The sequence below is a fragment of the Etheostoma cragini genome, chromosome 21 (genome assembly GCF_013103735.1).
Source record: "Etheostoma cragini isolate CJK2018 chromosome 21, CSU_Ecrag_1.0, whole genome shotgun sequence".
Taxonomy (NCBI): domain Eukaryota; kingdom Metazoa; phylum Chordata; class Actinopteri; order Perciformes; family Percidae; genus Etheostoma; species Etheostoma cragini.
Window position 1 is genome coordinate 10,732,873 of NC_048427.1, and position 18,385 is coordinate 10,751,257.

The 18,385-nt window shown below is 40.6% G+C and overlaps 4 protein-coding genes across 12 annotated transcripts in view; 1 reads left to right on the forward strand and 3 right to left on the reverse strand.

Moving 5' to 3' along the window:
- The window catches only part of prodh2 (proline dehydrogenase 2), a 23,812-nt gene extending 19,483 nt beyond the window's left edge, over positions 1-4,329 (forward strand). The window contains exons 11-12 of the mRNA XM_034861166.1: positions 1,363-1,369; positions 4,319-4,329. The gene's annotated coding sequence lies outside the window, so the exon portion shown is untranslated. The remainder of the gene's footprint in view (positions 1-1,362; positions 1,370-4,318) is intronic.
- LOC117937282 lies at positions 137-15,255 on the reverse strand. Of its 3 annotated transcripts, none has more exons than XM_034861122.1 (9): positions 15,251-15,255; positions 3,086-3,542; positions 2,820-2,865; positions 2,431-2,577; positions 1,882-1,953; positions 1,107-1,232; positions 669-716; positions 363-413; positions 137-270 (listed from the first exon to the last, which is right to left on the reverse strand). In XM_034861122.1, coding segments are annotated over exons 1-8 (939 nt in total). In that variant the 5' UTR covers positions 15,253-15,255; the 3' UTR covers positions 137-270; positions 363-372. The 3 variants fall into 3 exon arrangements, with proteins under 3 accessions (XP_034717013.1, XP_034717011.1, XP_034717012.1); XM_034861120.1 differs by lacking the exon at positions 15,251-15,255 and adding an exon at positions 6,645-6,787 and having other exon boundaries at positions 3,086-5,322; XM_034861121.1 differs by lacking the exons at positions 1,882-1,953; positions 15,251-15,255 and adding an exon at positions 6,645-6,787 and having other exon boundaries at positions 3,086-5,322.
- On the reverse strand, positions 7,760-14,545 carry si:ch211-136m16.8 (claspin). Of its 2 annotated transcripts, XM_034861095.1 has the most exons (7): positions 14,235-14,545; positions 11,327-12,327; positions 8,737-11,296; positions 8,431-8,626; positions 8,251-8,330; positions 8,086-8,171; positions 7,760-7,972 (listed from the first exon to the last, which is right to left on the reverse strand). In XM_034861095.1, the coding sequence occupies exons 1-7, from the start codon at positions 14,286-14,288 to the stop codon at positions 7,912-7,914; spliced, it is 4,038 nt and encodes a 1,345-aa protein (XP_034716986.1). In that variant the 5' UTR covers positions 14,289-14,545; the 3' UTR covers positions 7,760-7,911. The 2 variants fall into 2 exon arrangements, with proteins under 2 accessions (XP_034716986.1, XP_034716985.1); XM_034861094.1 differs by having other exon boundaries at positions 8,737-12,327.
- A 921-nt stretch (positions 15,256-16,176) lies between the features above and the next one.
- si:ch211-180a12.2 overlaps positions 16,177-18,385 on the reverse strand; it is a 30,249-nt gene continuing 28,040 nt past the window's right edge. For 5 of the 6 annotated variants that reach the window (XM_034861110.1, XM_034861113.1, XM_034861116.1 and 2 more), the window contains exons 10-13: positions 18,013-18,360; positions 17,629-17,901; positions 16,736-17,011; positions 16,214-16,532 (exon numbers count right to left, since the gene is read on the reverse strand). In XM_034861110.1, coding sequence (XP_034717001.1) covers positions 16,492-16,532; positions 16,736-17,011; positions 17,629-17,901; positions 18,013-18,360 — 938 coding nt within the window. In that variant the 3' untranslated portion in view covers positions 16,214-16,491. Of the gene's footprint in view, positions 16,533-16,735; positions 17,012-17,628; positions 17,902-18,012; positions 18,361-18,385 lie in introns of all 6 variants that reach the window. The other variant, XM_034861115.1, reaches the window with a different exon arrangement.

Genomic DNA, 18,385 nt, shown 5'->3' on the forward strand with positions numbered 1-18,385 from the left:
TACAAGTAGCTTTGGGAAGGGCTTGTACTGCAATAACTTTCAGCTGTTTTGACTCAAATGAAGTAGAACAGCACAGAGCAGCACCCAGCCAAGTGTCTGAACTGGTATTCATTCCATAACAACCCGAATTTCTGGTTGTTATGGAATGAAGACCCGTTCAGGTGGCTAGACTGCAACCACAACAAGCTCATTAGTTGCTTTGAGGGTTTAAATTTCTGTAGCAACCTTAATTATAGTCTCCCTGATTCTGCTGGTATCCACCTTTCTGATCTGTAAAACATGCAAAGAGGAAAGCTTGATTATCTACAAGTATCCACATGACAGGATTTAATCAAAACAAAAGCAAATGACTTTACCCTTACATTGTTTACATTATGAGCCGTCACCCTCTGGTTTATTTTTCTTCAGCAGCTCTGAAGAAGAAGAAAAAAAAAGAATGCTACAATAACCACACAATTGTAAAACATGGGAGAAAATAATTTGAAACTGGGATCTAGAAAAGACCAAAGCACCACCAAGATAAGAAGGTAGGATTTTTGGAACACTAATGCCTAAGGGATTGTAAAAAGCCTAAATATTTATTTAATTCCAGACAATTTCACGCATGTTGTTTTCCAAGTCAATTGCAATAAACTTTATGAAATTAAAACCACAGGCACGAGTCATACCTTTCAACTCTTTCACTTGCTGTTCAAGCAAGACGCAGTTGGCACAACCTGCAATACAATTTGAACATTACATTTACTGAGGACAAGGTCTGTCAAATAGTTCTTTGTTCCTTTTTATTTTCTTTACATTAGTCTTGGATAAGTGAGGGTGACGCATGATGCTAAAAGCTTCATAAAACATGTTAATTGCAATGTCAAGACAGACATGTCTGAAACAGGAAAATAAATAAACAAGCTAAAGATGGACATACTTATAATATCTTGATTTGCAACTGTTCATGGCGCTTTACAAAAGAAGTCCTATTTGATAATGTACCAAATAGGATATTGGACTTATCAAGTGGACACCTGACATCAGAGGTTTGATTAAATTAGTCTTATAAGACTTTCTGTGACCTCCGCTTACCATTTTACCATCTCAGCAGCGCCCTAGCTTACCATGGCCTTTGGGTTTAGCTTGCAGAGCTCTATGGTTGGCCCCAGGCGTTTTCAGGGCTTTGGCTCTGCCAACACCATCGCAAGATGTTGAGATTTCCGCAGCATTAATGGCTGGTACTGCAGCATCTAAAAGCATGTGATAAAGAATAGGTAAGTAACTTACAACAAGGCAGAAAGTCCAGGGTACTGAACTCACCAGACCATAAAACCCTCCAGCAACACAAATTACATCACCATCTGGTTTTACCACATTTTTCCACCGGGTGCGTCTGCACCGAGTTCGGGAGGCGCTGCAACCCCTGCGAGCAATACTTCCGGTTTAGCACGCCGCTAACTTGAGTGAGGATCAAATGTTTTAACCATGCATCTCTACTAGATTTTCCAAATGTTATTGGACCAACTAGATTACATTCTGATATTCAAACGAGTCATTTTGCGGGGGTTGCGACGCTCTATAAAATCTTTGGCCCCCATGGCGTAACGTGGTGGACACAGAAGTTTGGCACCGTTTAGCCACTATGTCAAAGTGGCTTCAAAGCCCTTTACACTTCCTGGGGGCCTGATATGAAGGGTTAATTCTAATGAAATGAGAAAAAACAAAAAACTATTCTTTGTTTTAGAGAACATAATTATGATAAATTCTGCCAATAGATCCACCCTTATTCCGACACAATGCCCCTTTATTTTTTAACACCATATGTCTTGTCAAATACCAAGCATGGAAAGTCTTTAAAAATGCTAAAAAGAAAGCAGCGTTCCTCTGCAGAGTTTTTACCCATTTTCTTTCTCTTTGCGTTTGGTAAAGCTTCACCTCCGTTTAAGGGTTGCTTCGTCACAGGCTTAGTTGCTGTTTGTGAGTAAATGGGGAGAAAAAAAATAAAAATAAGTATTTGGCTTGTTGAATTTGAGAAAGTTTAAAATATACTAGACTAATTTCATACATTTGTATTTGGCATCCGAATTTGGTATGTTGAAATGTTTTATGTTGAATTTTGGATTCTGAATTTATGAACTTAAAAAAGGTGAGACTTAGTTCAGGAGGCAAAAAAATTCAGATATAATTTAAATTGGTAAATATTGAGTGCTAAAAATTCAATGGCTATTTAATTTTAAAATCCAATGAAAAAGATTTACTTCCATAGTCCTGCCAGCTGCTCCTTTATCATTGCCTCAGAAATACAAATTCATAGGAATTCCATACTTATGTAGAGCAAGACACAATTTAAACTCTGTTCTATCAAATGTATGTATATTTATGTTTTCATATTTGTAACTAAAGATCAGAAAAAAACAAAAGCATACAGTCAGAACAATGTACATGTACCTGTAGGTCCACAGAGTTTGTTTGTGCTTAAAGAGGCCGGTGCATTGCCTCTCGCAGATGGCAGCCTGAGACCTGTTGCAGCTCTGCAGCCTGTCGGGACGCCGCTCACCTGCGGTGTCTGCAGGCCCAAACTGGCTAGCTTGGTGCCTGACGTCGGCACACAAGGGAGACAATGTGGATATTGACTACTAGCAAACACATAATCTAATAAACAGAGGGCACTAAACTTTATACAGATAACAGTAAGACTGATTTGTTTTTTTTTATTTGTTTTTAGAAATTTGACATTAAAGTGCACTGCTTACAATTCTCATTCAAACTTATAATAATTTACCCTCAACATTTATGAAGAATAAAAATGAAACCTAAAAACAATTTAGACAGCCTACCTGTTTTTAAAGGCCGTAATTTGTAGTAGCGGCATCTTCCTGTTGTCTTAAATACACAAGAACAGATGAGATCAACAGACTGTCATCAAAACACGCAGTCCATGTTTGAGTTGATTTGTCAGGCCTCGGGTTAATGAAAAAAAAATCTGATTTAACAGATAAAACAGACAAGCTCCACGGACTTCATTTAAACCATTTCATTAAGCACTATGTGCTGCCAACACTTGGTACACTTGGTGGATTCCAAAAGGACATTGGCATCTTACCCCCTGGGATGTATCAGAAGCAGCGGGATTTCTCAGAGCCTCGCACTGGGGTGGTCGCCTCGGCATGGGCAAGCTGGATGTCGCCGCCTTAAACCTGCAAGGAAGTGCCGAAGCAAACTTTTGTCTCAACAACTGGGTTGCAGCTTTTGGGGGAGGTAAAAGAGATTTAGAAGGTGGTTGCCTCAGGAATGTTTTTCGGTCACAGATTATGTTTGATGGAATTTCTGATGGCATCAGACCATCTGGCTTATTGGGAACATCCCCATACAGCTTTTTCGATGCCCCTATGGTTTTGCCCTCCTCTCGTTGAATGTTAAATGAATGAATTTTACAGTTAGTCATTGGTGTTGAAGTGAGCATAGAGTCTGCCCTCCAATTTAGGGAATCATCCCAATTGAATGACTTTGCTTTGATGTTCTCAGTATCCAAGCTTTGAGGGCACAAAGCGTGGGAAAGCCTATCCGTCATAGACCGAGACGATTGGGAACGATCCTTGATCTCACGTCGGCCAACTCTGGAAGCCACTTCTGCAGCTGGATTAGCTTCAAATGTGCTCTCAGGGGTGTCAACTACGTTGGCAACAGGGTCTGTGCTATCTGTTGTCCCATTAAGTGTTGATAGTTCAGGAGGCGGGACTTCAGAATGGTTGTCTTTAGGGCTACTTGTTGCATTACAGACAGTAAGAGGAGCGGGCTTGTCGAAAGTGTTCTGGTGACCGTCACGTAGGCTCTTTTCTGACAAAGTTATTGTGCCATTCTGCTGGGGAGATTTAGTATCGGAAACGTTTTGGAGGCAAAAGGTTGCAGCTACAGCTTCCCCTAAAACAGCATTGCCACTGGATTTTTGAAGGGAACATTTATCAAAAGTGGCATTATGCATATCACATGAACCGCTTGCCATTTCAGCTGAGCAATTTGGATTCATAATGAGGGAAGTTTCTGTGGTATCCTTAGAGACAGGCTTATCCTGATCTGTAGCCTCACTGCCCGTTTTGGGACTGTTTACATTAGATGAGGGAAGATCCAGTGTGTTGTTTAGAGGCCTGGGTATTTGGGTAGTTGAGTTTAAATTGGTTGAGGAACCCAACTGGGAGCGCTGGAGAGAGGTAAAAGTGCTGTTTATAGACCCGGCAGTTTGTGCCACCTTGCTGGTCAACTCAGCGTCATGGCTGGTAACCAGCTCTTCATTGTTAGCTTCCACAGTATTGGAAGTCACCACAGGTTCAACATGAAGCTCAGAGGGGACGTTTTTCAAACTAGTGTTGCACTGCATATCAGAAGTAGAGAACTGTGATGGAGCACAATGAACAGACGTGTCACTCGAGGAGCTTATGTCTCGAGTAACATTAGCAGGATGGGTACCAAGTACTTCCTCAGCAGATGTTTGAATCACCACCATGTTTGGTTCAGTGGGCTCCAACAAAGGCTGAATGCTTTCCAAAACACTGCCTTTAGAAATATCCCAAGTAGCTTCCAAGGAAGTTTGCTTTATGTTTTCCCCAACACTCTTATCCGATTGTCCACTAAAGGAGCTTGTGTTGTGGATGACATTGCCACTAAGAGTATTTGACAAATCTTCACTTTGATTTGTGTTCGCTCTGCCAGGATTTGCCACAATTTGTCCACTCAACTCTGAGGGTGGCATGTTGTTTTTCAAACAATCCACTGGTTTAATATCCGGTGTAACCGCCATGAAGGATAAATCCCGGTCTTGCATCAGCACTGAATCACGTGTAACATCAAGCAGCGTAATATCTGGGAAGTATCGGACATCAAGCCATTGTTCAGGAGCCTCAATGTCAATCATCTCTGTTGTCCCATTATGTCGTGACAGTTCGGGAGAGTGGACTTCAGAAATGTTTTCTTCATTGCTGATACTGTCATTTGAGCTTGTTTCTGACACATCTTTTGTGCCATTGTGTTTAGAAGGTTCAGTATCCATACTGTCCGCTTTGGGACTGCTCACATTAGCTTGAAGAAAATCCAGAGTCTTATTTTGAGGGGAAAGTATTTCAGCAGTAGTTTTTAATTTGGTGGACGAACTCAAATGGGAGGGCTGGCGAGAGGTAAACCTGCTTTTCACAAATCCACCTGTTACAGGTGTAGCTAGTACGCTGTCAGGAAGAGTTGAATTACATGTATCCTCAAGGAGGGTCATTTCTGGCAGGCATTCCTCACCAATCCAGACCACAGGAGAATCCATTTTTATACTTTGGTGTCCTCTTAGACTCTCTGTGCCCGCAGCCTGTGGATTAAAAGCATTTAATTAACACCAGAAATTAAATGTATTATTAACAGTTGGCCTTTTAAGATTATGTTAACTTCCATTGGGGCAATATCACAATTATTGCCAGCTCTGAGATCCAAATGGCTTCACTAGTTGATTATGTTAGGCAATATAATTTTTAACATTTTTCTGTACAGAATAAATCAGTAAAAATAGCATAGCTGGTACAAAAACGTAGTTTTGAATTAATAAAACAAAGCCAAATGATGACCACAGACCAGTGTTTAACATGTATGTTATTTAACACACATTATGATCATGTTAAACAGTGTGCATTATCAAGAAACTTTCAGTTTAGCTGGCAGAAAACGTATGTTAGCTAGGTTAGATACAATAACATTGCATCTTCAGCCAGCAGAAAAAGGGCTCACAGACGCCGCATGGCCGTTAAAATCTGCCGGAAATGACATCAAATGACAGAACGTAAACATGGACCGAAACTGTTGCCCTAGTCATTGACAAATATTGCTCAAGTTTCAGTTGAGAAGAAATAAACAATTCAAATTATATTGTCTGACTAATAAATGTATCGGTGTGTCCGGCCTCATTTCAGCTAAAAAGCGGCGTTAACTTTCTGTTTAATCGTCTCTGGCAGATGTATGTCGGTGACGGACTGACGCACTTTCACAGGTTTTAATTCAAAAACAAACGTCACTGACAGATATTACGTCAAAACCTTCCGTCAGTTTTCTCTCCGTTTTGTTATGGATCAAAGTAAGCGGTTGGGAGTTAACTTTATAAGGGTTAGCTTTACCTTTACCAGGAGCCAGGCAACAGTGATCTATAACTAAACGTAGAGAAAACAGATGGAGGTCTTTGTTTTTAAATTGACCTGTAACGTTAACTTCCTCGTGCAATCCCGGTCAAAACGGAAAGTATTCTGTTGGAAACGACATACTTGCCAAGGCTAAATTATCTGAAATTCGGTCGAAGAGACACTGGGAGTTTTAACGTGTAAATAGTATGTAACGCTATATGTATATAGTTGTGCATCATCATAATACAACTAATCGATGACTAGCTAGCTAAATTCGTTGGCAACTATTTCCATATCTTATCGTTAACGTAAGTTGTTGCAGCCCTAGCTAACACTACTTCTTGAGAGGATAACGGTTACCGCTAGCGTTAGCTAACGTTACTGTAACATTATCGTATGCGCGTGGCATAACGTATAACGTTACGAGGGTTGGGGTAACGTTAGTTCTGAACGAGACTAAGCTAATATTATCTTGGTAACATTGGTCAGTAGAACGGAACTAACTTGTTGACTTACCTAGGTGTTCTCTTGACTAGGTGTGACCTTTTACAGGCACAGTTCAGAGGATATCGAACTAGCTACTGGAAACGGAGCGCCGCTATGGTTCAAACATCAGCCTTCCTTAAAGTTATTGGACAATTCCAACCAATCACAGCTGAAGGCTTCTTCTTCACGAGTTTAAGAGCGAGTGATGTCCATGCGAAGAGGCAATACTGCCATCTACTGCCTTGGAAAAAAAAGATCTCTGCAAGGTGTAAAATATTTTTAAATGTCAAAATCCCTTTTAGTTCTGTGTAATTATCCCAATTTCAAAACTTTTGCACTTCTTGCACATAAATTGCTTTGATAGAAACATGTACAGCTAGTGGTGGAATGTAACTACAGTGGCTTGAGAAAGTTTACACACCCATGCTAAAGTTGATTAAAAAGAGAAAAAAAAAAAAAAATCTTTCGGGAATTGATCTTAATGTCTTAATAAAAAAAATATAGGAAAATCCCGTGCCAATCTCTATGCACGGTGAAGGGCATGTGATCATGTGGGGCTGTTTTAATTTCCAAGGGAAAGGCCAAGGGAACTTTATCAGGTGTGTATGCCCCCTGTATTTTAAAGAAGAACAGTTTACAATACTGTACATTATTCATTCATTTTTCATTCACAAAGAAAATTAGTGTCCTCATAGTTTGGATTTTCCAATTTTTAGTTAATGCATTAAGATCAATTTCCAAAAGATGTTTTTATTCCTTGTTAATCAACTTTATCATGGGTGTGTACACTTTCTCTGCTACTATAAGTAGTGTAACTAAGAAGAAATTTGTTGTAGCCTACTTACAGCAGTTGTTCAACAATGTACTTCAATAGTTCCTTATGTCCCCTTTACATTACATTCAGCTGCCGCTTTTATCAAAAGCAACTTACAATTGGTATATATGACAGCAACTAGGGGTTAAGTGTCACAGATACATTGGTTGATGTGTCATAGTGGGATCAAACCCAGGTCTTCCCACCAAAGGTATACGTCATATCCACTGAGCCATCACCACCCAATTTGAAGCTATGATGATTGTGCGTGCTAAAACTCAGCAAAGCCACCACTTCTTGCACTTTGTGTAAAAAAATTCATTACAATTCAGTTTTTAGCAAAGCTTTATTACAAAACATAGAGCAAATAAGTGACACAATTACCATTGCATCCACGTATTCAGTTTCATAAATACAAAAAAAATAAAGCAATTTCTGTATAATATTCAAATATTCATACACACCGATACAATTAAATTCCTTTCACTCTTTTGTGGTTTTCTTCAGTTTGGTCTTCAGCTCGGACATAAGTGGATTTCCAAATCTAGGGACACGAGAAAAAACTAAGAATCGGAGAATGTCTGAACACAATATGCCACTTTTGTGCTTAATGTTATAATGCTAATGCTCTGAGATGTTTTGTATTTATTCTTTTACCCTGGATGTCTTGGTGTCATCCATTTGGGTTTAGGTTGTGCCTCGTCTTGTTTGGGAGAGTCACTCTTCTCCTCTGGTTTTGTCTCCTGTTGATGTTTTGAGATTTTAAGAATATATATGCCTCAACATAGGTGAAAAGTGGTACTCAAAGATCATTAATAGTACCTGTGAGAGGGTTTCTGGACTATTTTCATCGCTCACAACCCGTTGTGTCTTTTTTAAAACAGGAAAACCTGCACCAAGCCCTAAAAAACAAAGATGTGTGAAATTATTTACAGATCTTGAAAAATAACTGGACATGAAAGACTCAAGGTAGTGGCTTTCCATGTGTTGTAAGTGACCTACCAGGCAGTTTGATTCCAATGCCCAAGCCTCTCAGTGGCACACCTGCAAGGACTTTGGCTGACAGATGTGAAGAGGGTGTGGGATCCACTGAGGGCTTATGTAGAAGGGAGCGGGGATCTTTGGGTGGTCTTACACGAGGGTTTTTAACAGATATTCTTGACCTTTGCGCAGAAAAGTCAAGTGCAGCAGTGTCCACCTGCAATGACACAAACAACTCAAATCACACCATCCCTGTAGTTTAAAAAGGCTGTCTGATTCTGATGTAATGACGTTTTATGGTTAAATATGTTATTTTAGAAATGTTACCTCCATCAGATCTTTAGACTCTGTTGTTGGCTGTTCTGCCACCTCCATCGTGTTCAGCCCAGGAAATGATTCAGCAATATCTTCTGACCATCCAGGCTGTGGTTTGTCCAGGGAGGGCAACTTGCTCTTGGATTCAGTGCAGGTGTCGCCTTGTAAACCAGAGTGTGTCAAAACTATTTCCTCCTCAAACAAAGACTCGGAGCTGCTTCTAGGTTGTCCTGATTCAATGTGTTTGATTTGATCTAGAGAGTCAGACAAAGTTATCTCAAGAGGCTCATCTTCTGCTTTTGGCTTCTCACCTCTGAACATTCTCATGGTCATTTCTGTCATTGGCTTAAACTCTGCTTCTTTAGTGTCTGTCCAATCAGTTACCTCAGCATCAACCTCTTTCTCTGATCCAGTTTGAGTGTCCACTTCTTCTGTTTTTTCTTGCAATTCCTGATTCAGATGTCTGGCCTCTGGTGACGCAACGGCTGTATCAAGGTGAAATCCTCTCTCACGGATGAAATCCTCCTCTTTCAGGTATGATTGCGCTGTCTCAGCTACTTTCTCCATGACTTTATCTAGAGATCCAGAGGTAAAATCTTGTGGAGACAATTCAGGGATATTTGCTGATTCGGACATATTAGCCAACATGTTATATATGCCTGGTAATGACACAGCGCTACTTGTTTTCAGTAGCTGAGTTTCACTGTTGTGTATGCCCCATTCACAGAGAGACTGGTCCAAAAATCCAGACTCTACTGTTGATGAAGACTTTTCTGTGTCACTCACTAACTCAGATTCTTTTGAATTTAATTCAAGAAACTGCTCTTCATCCTTCTCTGGCTGCACTGATGATATTTCATCTTGTTCCTGATTCAATGGCTCCATTTGGCGTCTAGGCTCTGGCCCTTCTTGGTGTTTTATTCCACCAGTGTCCTCCGACAACGCTGTCTGTAGCCACAAGTCGAGGATTTCTTCATCGATCACATCCTGATAGCCACTAATGGAGCAAACGGTTTCTTCGGCACAACTCGCCTCAGATTCTGTCACATGCTTTGCCACTTCTTCTGTTGATGAAGTCAAATCTTTCGGTTTGGACTCAACTGTCTTTGATTCACCTGCTGCTTCAGTTAAAACCTCCTCATTGCTTATCTCCCATGCTTCGTCTGATAGTTGAATTTCCGTGTGCAGTGACTCAACTGGTCTATACGATTCTGAGTCTGCCATTCCTGCTACCTGCAGATGTAAAAACGCCATCTCATTTTTGTTCTGCTTTTCATCTTCTGCTGCATCCTCCTCCATATGTATCCCTGCATCTTGCATTTCCACATCTTCACGTAATTCAGGCTCAGTCTCATCCAACTGTTTTAGGAGTTCAGATTTAGTAATGTCTACCAAGGAACTAGGAGTCATGTTGCAGTTTAGCTCAGAGTCTACGGCATCAACAGATTCCTGAAAGAACCTAGTCACTGTCATCTTCTGTTCTTTGACCTCAAGGAAAGTTTCATCAGCAAATCCAACCTCTCCCTTTGTTGTTTCATCTCCTGGCAACTCACTGCCATCTCCAGCAGCATCAGCTATGTTGGAATCATGTAGCTCTTTGTCTATTTCAAATTCAACCAAAAGCCCTTCAGGCCCATCTTGTGCCTTGACGCTCTCGTCTGGTAAGCCGACGTCGGACTCAAATCTCAAGTGTTCAATCCCCGTCTTCATTAAGTCAACCAGCAATTCTCCTTCCTCTTCCACAAATAAATGTCCTGATTCTTGAATAACTACTTCAACAAGTGGTTTCTCTGATTCTTGTGGCAATCCAGTTTCAAAGCTACCCTTAATATCTCGTGGACTTTCTTGTTTCTCTTCCATCTGCTCCCTCACTAGTAAATAGTCAGCTCCGGTGCTAAACCCACTGTTTTGAAGGCTCTCTGGCTCTTTGCTCTCCACCTCTTCTGGTAATTGGCTTCCCTGGATTTCCTCGCAATCTCCTTCTTCCAGGAACCTTTGTGTTGCGTTTTCCCCAGGACCAGGCTCATTGTTGTATTCAGGAACTCCCTCTTCTGTTTCCTCACATGTTGGAGAGTTTAGCTCCGGCGACACAACAACCCGGCCTTCACCTAACCCCAGGGGAATATTTTTAAGCTTTTCAGTCATTTCCTGTCCAGCCTCGCCTTCAGTTTTTTTTGTAGCCGAGGTGGACATACATCCTATTTCCATGATATTTTCTTTGTTATGGACTTTGCTGGAAAGCCTCTCCTCTATGGAAATGTGAGCCTCTGTCCCATCAGACCTTTCTTCGATCACGGTGCCGGGACTTTCTGTCTCAACATCAGCCTCTCTCGTTGTAGTTTGCACTTTGGCATCCTTAGCCACAACCCCTTGTTCTCCATCTGAAAATTCAGCTGTGTGGGGCTCTGTTTCAGCATTCTGTGTCACTTCATGTTCAACTAAATTCTGTTCTTCTTCTCTGTCTTCTGTAACTGTTCTGATATCGCCTTCCTGCTCTGGCGCCTCATCTTTTGTCTGGTTGGTTGCAGCACCATTGCTATTTTCTTCCTCAATGACAGCACCCTCATCCTCCTCTTTCACACCTCTTCCACTTCTATGAGTCATCAGATGCTCTTGCTCGACAACAATTACTTCCTCCTCAGAAACACTGCCACTTTTGTCATAGGTTGTTTGTAATTCAACATGCAGTGAAGTAAAGCCCGGGTCTCCCCTAAAACGTCTACCTTCGTCTGACAACTCTTTACAGAGCGACAGCTGATTTTCAACTCGTTTTGCTGCTTCAGACTTTTTCTCATTTTGAGAGGCCAGCTGTTGCACACTATCAGTGTATTCTTCTTCCTCATGCGTCACCGCTGTATCTGCCTCATTCCTCTGCAACTTTGCCCCTTTAATGTGCATGTCATCCTCTTCTTTTATACTAAAATCTTTGATTGTGCACAGTTGCACCTCAATGTCTTCCGCCACCAAATCTGGTTTATGATCATGCTGCATTTTATCATCTTCTTCCTTCACTGGGATGATTTCATCCATTTTTTGATGATCATCCACTGTCATTGACACCTCCTCATTACCAGCATTTCTTTCACTTTCCTCCATGTCTTCACACATTGCATCATCTGTAAGTCTTTGTGACCTGGTGTTCGTATGTTCATTCTCCGGCGTCTCATCTTGTCTGGGCAATTTCTGATCTCCATTGTCTTCTTTGTCATCTTGTTTGTCTTCCTTTGCAACCAGCAGTCCATCATCGTCATTTCTCGCTCGGGCAAACTGCTCCTCTCTTGTGCCCTCACCTTCCTCAGTTGCTTTGCTCTCACTGATTCTGTTCGGCTGGATTGTGTACTCCACGCTTTCTTCATCAGGCCTTAAGTTGATTTCTGTGGTGCAAACTTCCCCGGCAACAAGTGGCCGAGATGAGCTAATCAGAGAGGATGTTGCAAGAGGCTGTTCCTCATCGACCCCTCTTCTGCCAACATCACCATCTGCATCAGCAGACTTAACGGGCTCACTGTCAACCGCAGATCCCTGGATGGCCTGTATGTCATTGCTGGCGATGTCAACGGGCTCTGGCCTGATGAATCTGTTCACAGCTCCGGTTATATAGTACTAAGAACAAGACAGAGAAAAAGACAGGGAGACTTATGTAATTGACTAAAAAGCATTAACATTTTGAAATTTGCCCTGTTCATATATCTTTCTATACTTTTGGCCTGATGCTGTGTTTTATGGTTTGGGATTGGCCCCTTAGTTTACCTGAAAAAAAAATCTTATTGTGACATACAGCACACAAGGCTAGTTACACAATAGTGTTGTTGTGCCAGCTTTGCAGCAACAGTTTGGGTAAGGGCCCTTTCCCGTTTCAACATGACATACACAAAGTCCATACATGGTTTTCTGAGTTTGGTGTGGAAGATCTTGAGTGGCCTGCACAGTGCGCCGACCTCATCCCAATTCAACACCTTTAAAATATTAGAGTTGTTTTGGTGTTAGGTTTCAAGCAACCTGATGAATGTAAGTTCCATATTTACTCTCCTTTTAGCGGTCTTTTTCTTTTTTTTTACCAGACCTTCCTCCACAGCACTCCGAAGAGGGTCTGGCTAGTCCACACAACATTCATGGATGGGAGAAAAACAGTCCCTGTTCTATTGGCATTTCTTTAAACTAACCACAATGGTACTGGGCAGTGCTAAGCTCTGAGCGAAGCCACGGTGCCGCTGCAAAATATCCTCGGAAATCTTTGGTGGAACATGTGTATGTTCAAAGGTTGTGCAACAGAAAACTCAGATTGGACACATAGTCTGGCTAGTTGTCTGGATTTACCTTGCAGAGATCTGAGAAACCTCATAAAACGACCAGAGTTTAAAATGCCAACACATCAAAAGCTGAAGGCAACCGCTCTGGCCTAAATGAGTGAAATCCAGTGGTATTTCCGTCGGGAACAGAGCAATTGCGTAGATATAGACTAGCCTCTGGTCTCAAAGTTGTGGTTGTTAAACCAAAACACTGAACTGAAAGAAGCTATAAAACGCTCCTTCCAACTGAACTGCAGAGTTGGGTAATAAGTATATCGTTCTTAAATGCAACAAACACCTTACCCATTAAACATAATCATTTGATCCATTGTTAATATAAAAACATTGGAGCAGCTTTAAGCATCCCAGAAGCCTTCCATGTGAGCCAGCCTGCAACATTAAACTCAAACCAATAAATGTGATACAGACAGCATAACTGTTCTTGGTAACGCCTGGGCTTTTCCTATTAAGACAAGTGAAAATGTCTATACTGTATAGGGCCTGCTGAAACACTGTGTGCAAGCCAGACTGTGCAGGCCGTATCATCCAATATCAATAACTCATTAATGCTCTTGTGGCTATTTAAAAAAGTAATGTTTTATTTTACAGGCCCAAAAATTCCTAATAATTCAATCTGAAGGCTATAGACAGAACTGTGTAATTTCAAACCAATTATATGGAAAATGCACATGGCATTAAATTGCTAAACCACCAGAAGAATAAATTCCACACAAATGCAATAAACCAGAAGCTACTGTCTTTGAGCAAGACTGCAAATCAACATATATAAAAAATAAATAATTCAACTTAATTATTGTCCCTAAAATTGGTAGGCCTACAAAATTACAGCTTCTTTTAATCCAGGAAGGTTTTGTAATTTTGTAATTCTTTAATTTTTTTAAAAGAAAATATGGATATAACAGTGTAGAAAAAAGGTTTGTTTTTGTTTTAAGCCAGATTAAAAGCTGGAGCGAGAGAGAGAGCGCAAAAAGAAAGAGAGAGAGAGAGAGAGAGAGAGAGAGAGAGAGAGAGAGAGAGCGAGAGAGAGAGAGAGAGAGAGAGAGACACACACACACACACACACACACGAACACACAAGCGAGAGGAGACAGGCGAGGAGAGAGGAAAGGAGATTTGCCATCCACATTTCACTGCTTCTAATATTAAAATAAAAACAGTTATCTCATCACACGTATTTTTTGAGATGATGCAGCGCCTCACCCAAGCTGTCCAGAAAGTCCTCTCCACTCTGGTGAAGACACTGTCGGGGTCCATCTTCAGAGTTCTTCCTCTTTGACCCTCGGACTTAACGTCCTCTGGATGGAACCCCGTCAACTAATCGAACACACCTGCTAGTTTAATGGTCCTAAAACTCGACAGCAAGCTTCCATCCGAGCGAGAGCCGGTTGATGATCCGCTGCTAGCTTCGGTTCAGTTCCTTATCCACACATATGTCCGGTGTATCATTATTAAGAGGAAGAGAAGAGAGTGATCAAACACAGCTGAGTCGCCCGGACATCAAGCCTACGTGTTGCAGTTTGCGGATGTGCGCAGAGCTAGATGTCAGGCCATAAAAAGTGACATGGTTTCTGACTTGTATCAAACGGGTGTTTTTAAATAACTCCGGGCCTTATTATTTTTTTTAAACTGCAGATTCGTAACATTAGTAACAATAAATGTTGAGAAAAACACGGATCTCCTGAGTTGAGGACATTGTATGACTAAACATGTCTATGACTAAATATAATTTATGTTGGCCAAAAGTCTTAAATATGAAGTTCCTTTATCCTAAACTGACCATAACAGTGCAGGCTTGCATTTGGTTTCCCTGATGTTCAAATCAGAGATATTCCATGCACACAGCAATTTCATTCTAATGATTTGTTTGCTCAAAGCAGATAGCAGATTTTAAAAGTATTTTTTAAAAAGAAGTTGAAATAATAGGCCTATAGTCTTGAAAAAAATTAAAGTTGAATGCAGAAATACTGAAACAGCATTTTAGAGTTCAATAAGGGTTAATCAAGGGTCTGACAGCTCATGGCGGCTGATTTTAGTTTACATTTGCAAACTTAAAATAATTTTAAATATATACACACACACACACACACACACACACACACACACACACACACACACACACACACACACACACACACACACTACTGAGTCAGGTAGCTGTGTATTCTCCTCTACTTGTGCTATACCGTTACACTTCACAGTAGTCAAACATTTTGTACATCTGTCAAAGGTTTGCAGGTGTGGTGTAATACTACTACTGGAAAAGGTTGTATGAAGCCAGAGAGAGAGCTGTGCAACATCTGATAATGTCTCATACAACAATGACAAAGAAAAAGATTTATATAAAAACAAAAAACAAAGACTATATATGTGGTTTTGGGACATGATTATGATCATTGTCACTGTTTTTGAGGTGCAGTGCTAAATCAGAGAATTACTCTTTTGACAAGTAGGCCTACACTTTAAATATTTACCCTAAATGCCACTCTTCTGCAAAAGTTATAGGCTCGCTAATTAAGGTCTACAATTAAAAAGATTCTGTTTTTGTGAATATTTTAATGTTTAGATGTTTCTAATATTTTTATTCAGCCCTCCTTGGCATAAAAACATAATTAAATGATTTGGCCTATAATTGGGTTTCAAATAATATTCAGTAGTTCACTTATTTTTTACAAAACTAAATACAAACTGCATATTTATTAGCCGACTACACAAAATGAATAGAAAAAATATACAGTAAGTGTGTGCCACTCAGGTAAGTGTATAGTGTATGCAACATGTGTGGAAGTTGCTAGAATTCTAGGTGAAATGTTATGTATTAACCTAATTTTATGCACAAGGAATGAAAACTACGACATGTATGTTTCAGGTTATGGTATGTTTACTGAATAGTCAGGAGGAGGAAGTTTGAAACCCAACATCTACCACGCAGCACCTCCTCTGCTCAGCACAGTGAAGTGATAGTCCTGTGGTCAGAGTGCAACAGAACAAAAAACAAAAAGCAGAAGTCTATTTTAAAATGAGAACTTATATCAGAGGTTAACCGACAACCGATATCGGAACACGGAACAGAAGTTGTTGACTCGTTTTTCACAGGCAAAAAAATAAATAAATAAATGTAAAGAAACATTTCTCTGTAAAAACGTATTTAGATTTTATTTTCCAAAACTGATTTTTTTTTAAAAAATCCACAAAAGAGGATTATTATTGTAAAGTTCTTTGTACAAAAATAACCATTTGTAAAAAATCATGCATGAAGTTAGAAAAAAGTAATAGTGACAGATTAAGAATATAAGATAATAAATAAAGACATGCTGGAAGCAAAACCACATCAAAGACAGCTGGATATCCTTATCCTTAAAATATCCTTAAAACATACTACTTCCTATTTAAAGTTATAGAGATATATATGTGATACACTATATGGGATATATGAGATAAAAAGGGACTCTTTCACACATCAGGGCTTCAACGTGGAAGATGAAATTTCCTCATTGGGCTCTGAAAGACAGGACACAAGATCACGGTAAAAAACTTAAACTTGAACAAACTTCCTGTTGACTTTTTTCTCTTAACAAAATAACAGTTACCAGATTGGTAATCTGTCAACTCGTCTGGTTTTTTGGCTTTAATGAGATTACTTCATGATGTAGACTCAGTAATGTGTGCGTGTGCATGTGTGTTTGTTGTTTGTAGCGTCTTACCTGTCCAGGTTCGATAAACAGGAAGCTTGAGTGCAGGGTGCGAGATCTCCACGCAGACTCTCATTCGTGCTCTCTCATTTCCTCCGGGACCCGTCGTCACGTTGATTCGGTTGATGTGCAGTGCTCCTGGGACTTGCTCTCTTTCTTTGACACTGTCCCCATCCACTCCTGACTTTGTGTCCTCGTCCCTGTGAATGTTGTTGTTCTCTTCATCCACTTTTTCATCAATGTATTCTATTCCTTCAGTGTCAGGGTCTGTGACGGCAGCTTTGGTTTCTAGAAAGTAACAAGAATTTGAAAAATTGAAGACGGCACCGACGCTCATAGGGTTTTGGTTGTGTACAAAAAATAATATGAATACTGTATTTGCCAGTTGACACTATGTAATTTGAATTGTGCTTTCTGCATATCATATCCCTCCATGCATCACAGTGGCCACAGTGTTGGGTGTGCAACACCAACTCATTTGTAAAAAGTCACTTCAAAAGCGAGGGTAAACACTGTAGAGCATGTCCGTTATGTTTCCACTTATAATACAGTGTTTAATAGACTTCACATTGTAAGTCAAGTTTAAGTCGTGAACAAACACAACTACTTTCTTAAAACCAGAAACCGCACGTTTCCTCAGATGCTCCCTACCAAGTTAACACCAACTACCTATTTTTGTAGAACAGGCTTCCGATTAAAAACGGGTTGACTTCAAACAAAAGCCTAAAAGAACCCAGATGACACCACTGAGGCTATTTTCCTAGACTTAAAGTAAGTTCCTCCAGAACCACAGAAGACGTGACTGTTTTTAAAGACTGGAGTTCATGGCATGTAGAGTAAATTCATTTTGATGTGTGAGATTTTTGCACTACAAACTTTTGAATAAACACATAGTAATGACGTACTTATTGCATGTCCATTCTTCCGTCTCTCCAGCTCTTTGTTTGTCTGACTTGGCATGCTTGTGGACCTCTCCAGGGCGCACACACTTTTCAGCTCTCTCTGTCCATCATCTCCTATCTCCTCTGTCTCATGAGACACCAGTGGTGACAGAGTGGGTCCTCCCGCTGCCCAAAGTAATTTCACCTTAGGGTGACCTCCCTTTACCATGAGAGAGAACACACCAACCCCTTCACTGCTCCAACAGACCGAGATCAACGGAGGAATGGAGGGAGCAACTAAGAGAATACAAACAGAAAGTGTAAGGGAATTCAAAATAATAAAAAGTAGTTTTTTTTTGTATGAGTTAGATGAGTATAATTTTACAAGTTGACAGTAAAAGGGCCTACCAACGTCAACGTTTCTCCAGTGTTTCTCGATAGGCTCGTGTAGGGAACAGTGCTTGACTCTACAAATAATCCCCCCTCCTCTCTCCTTTTTCTCCTGATTTGTTGGCCTTCTTCTCAGAGTGGCTGTGGCCCTGTAGAGTCTGGACTGAGTCTGTATGGGGCCCCACATCTCTCCTCCAACTATCACTTCCTCCTCTCTGTCATCTTGCTCTCCTCCCCTGAGCTTCAGCCATGTGACTGACACGTTCGGGGGATAGAAATCTGTGATTTCGCATCCAAGGATCAAAGTCTTCTCTGGGGAAGAAGTGGATCCAATGATTTCGGACACACACGGACTCTTGATGAACCCTATTTGGGATGAAGTCGAGATTTA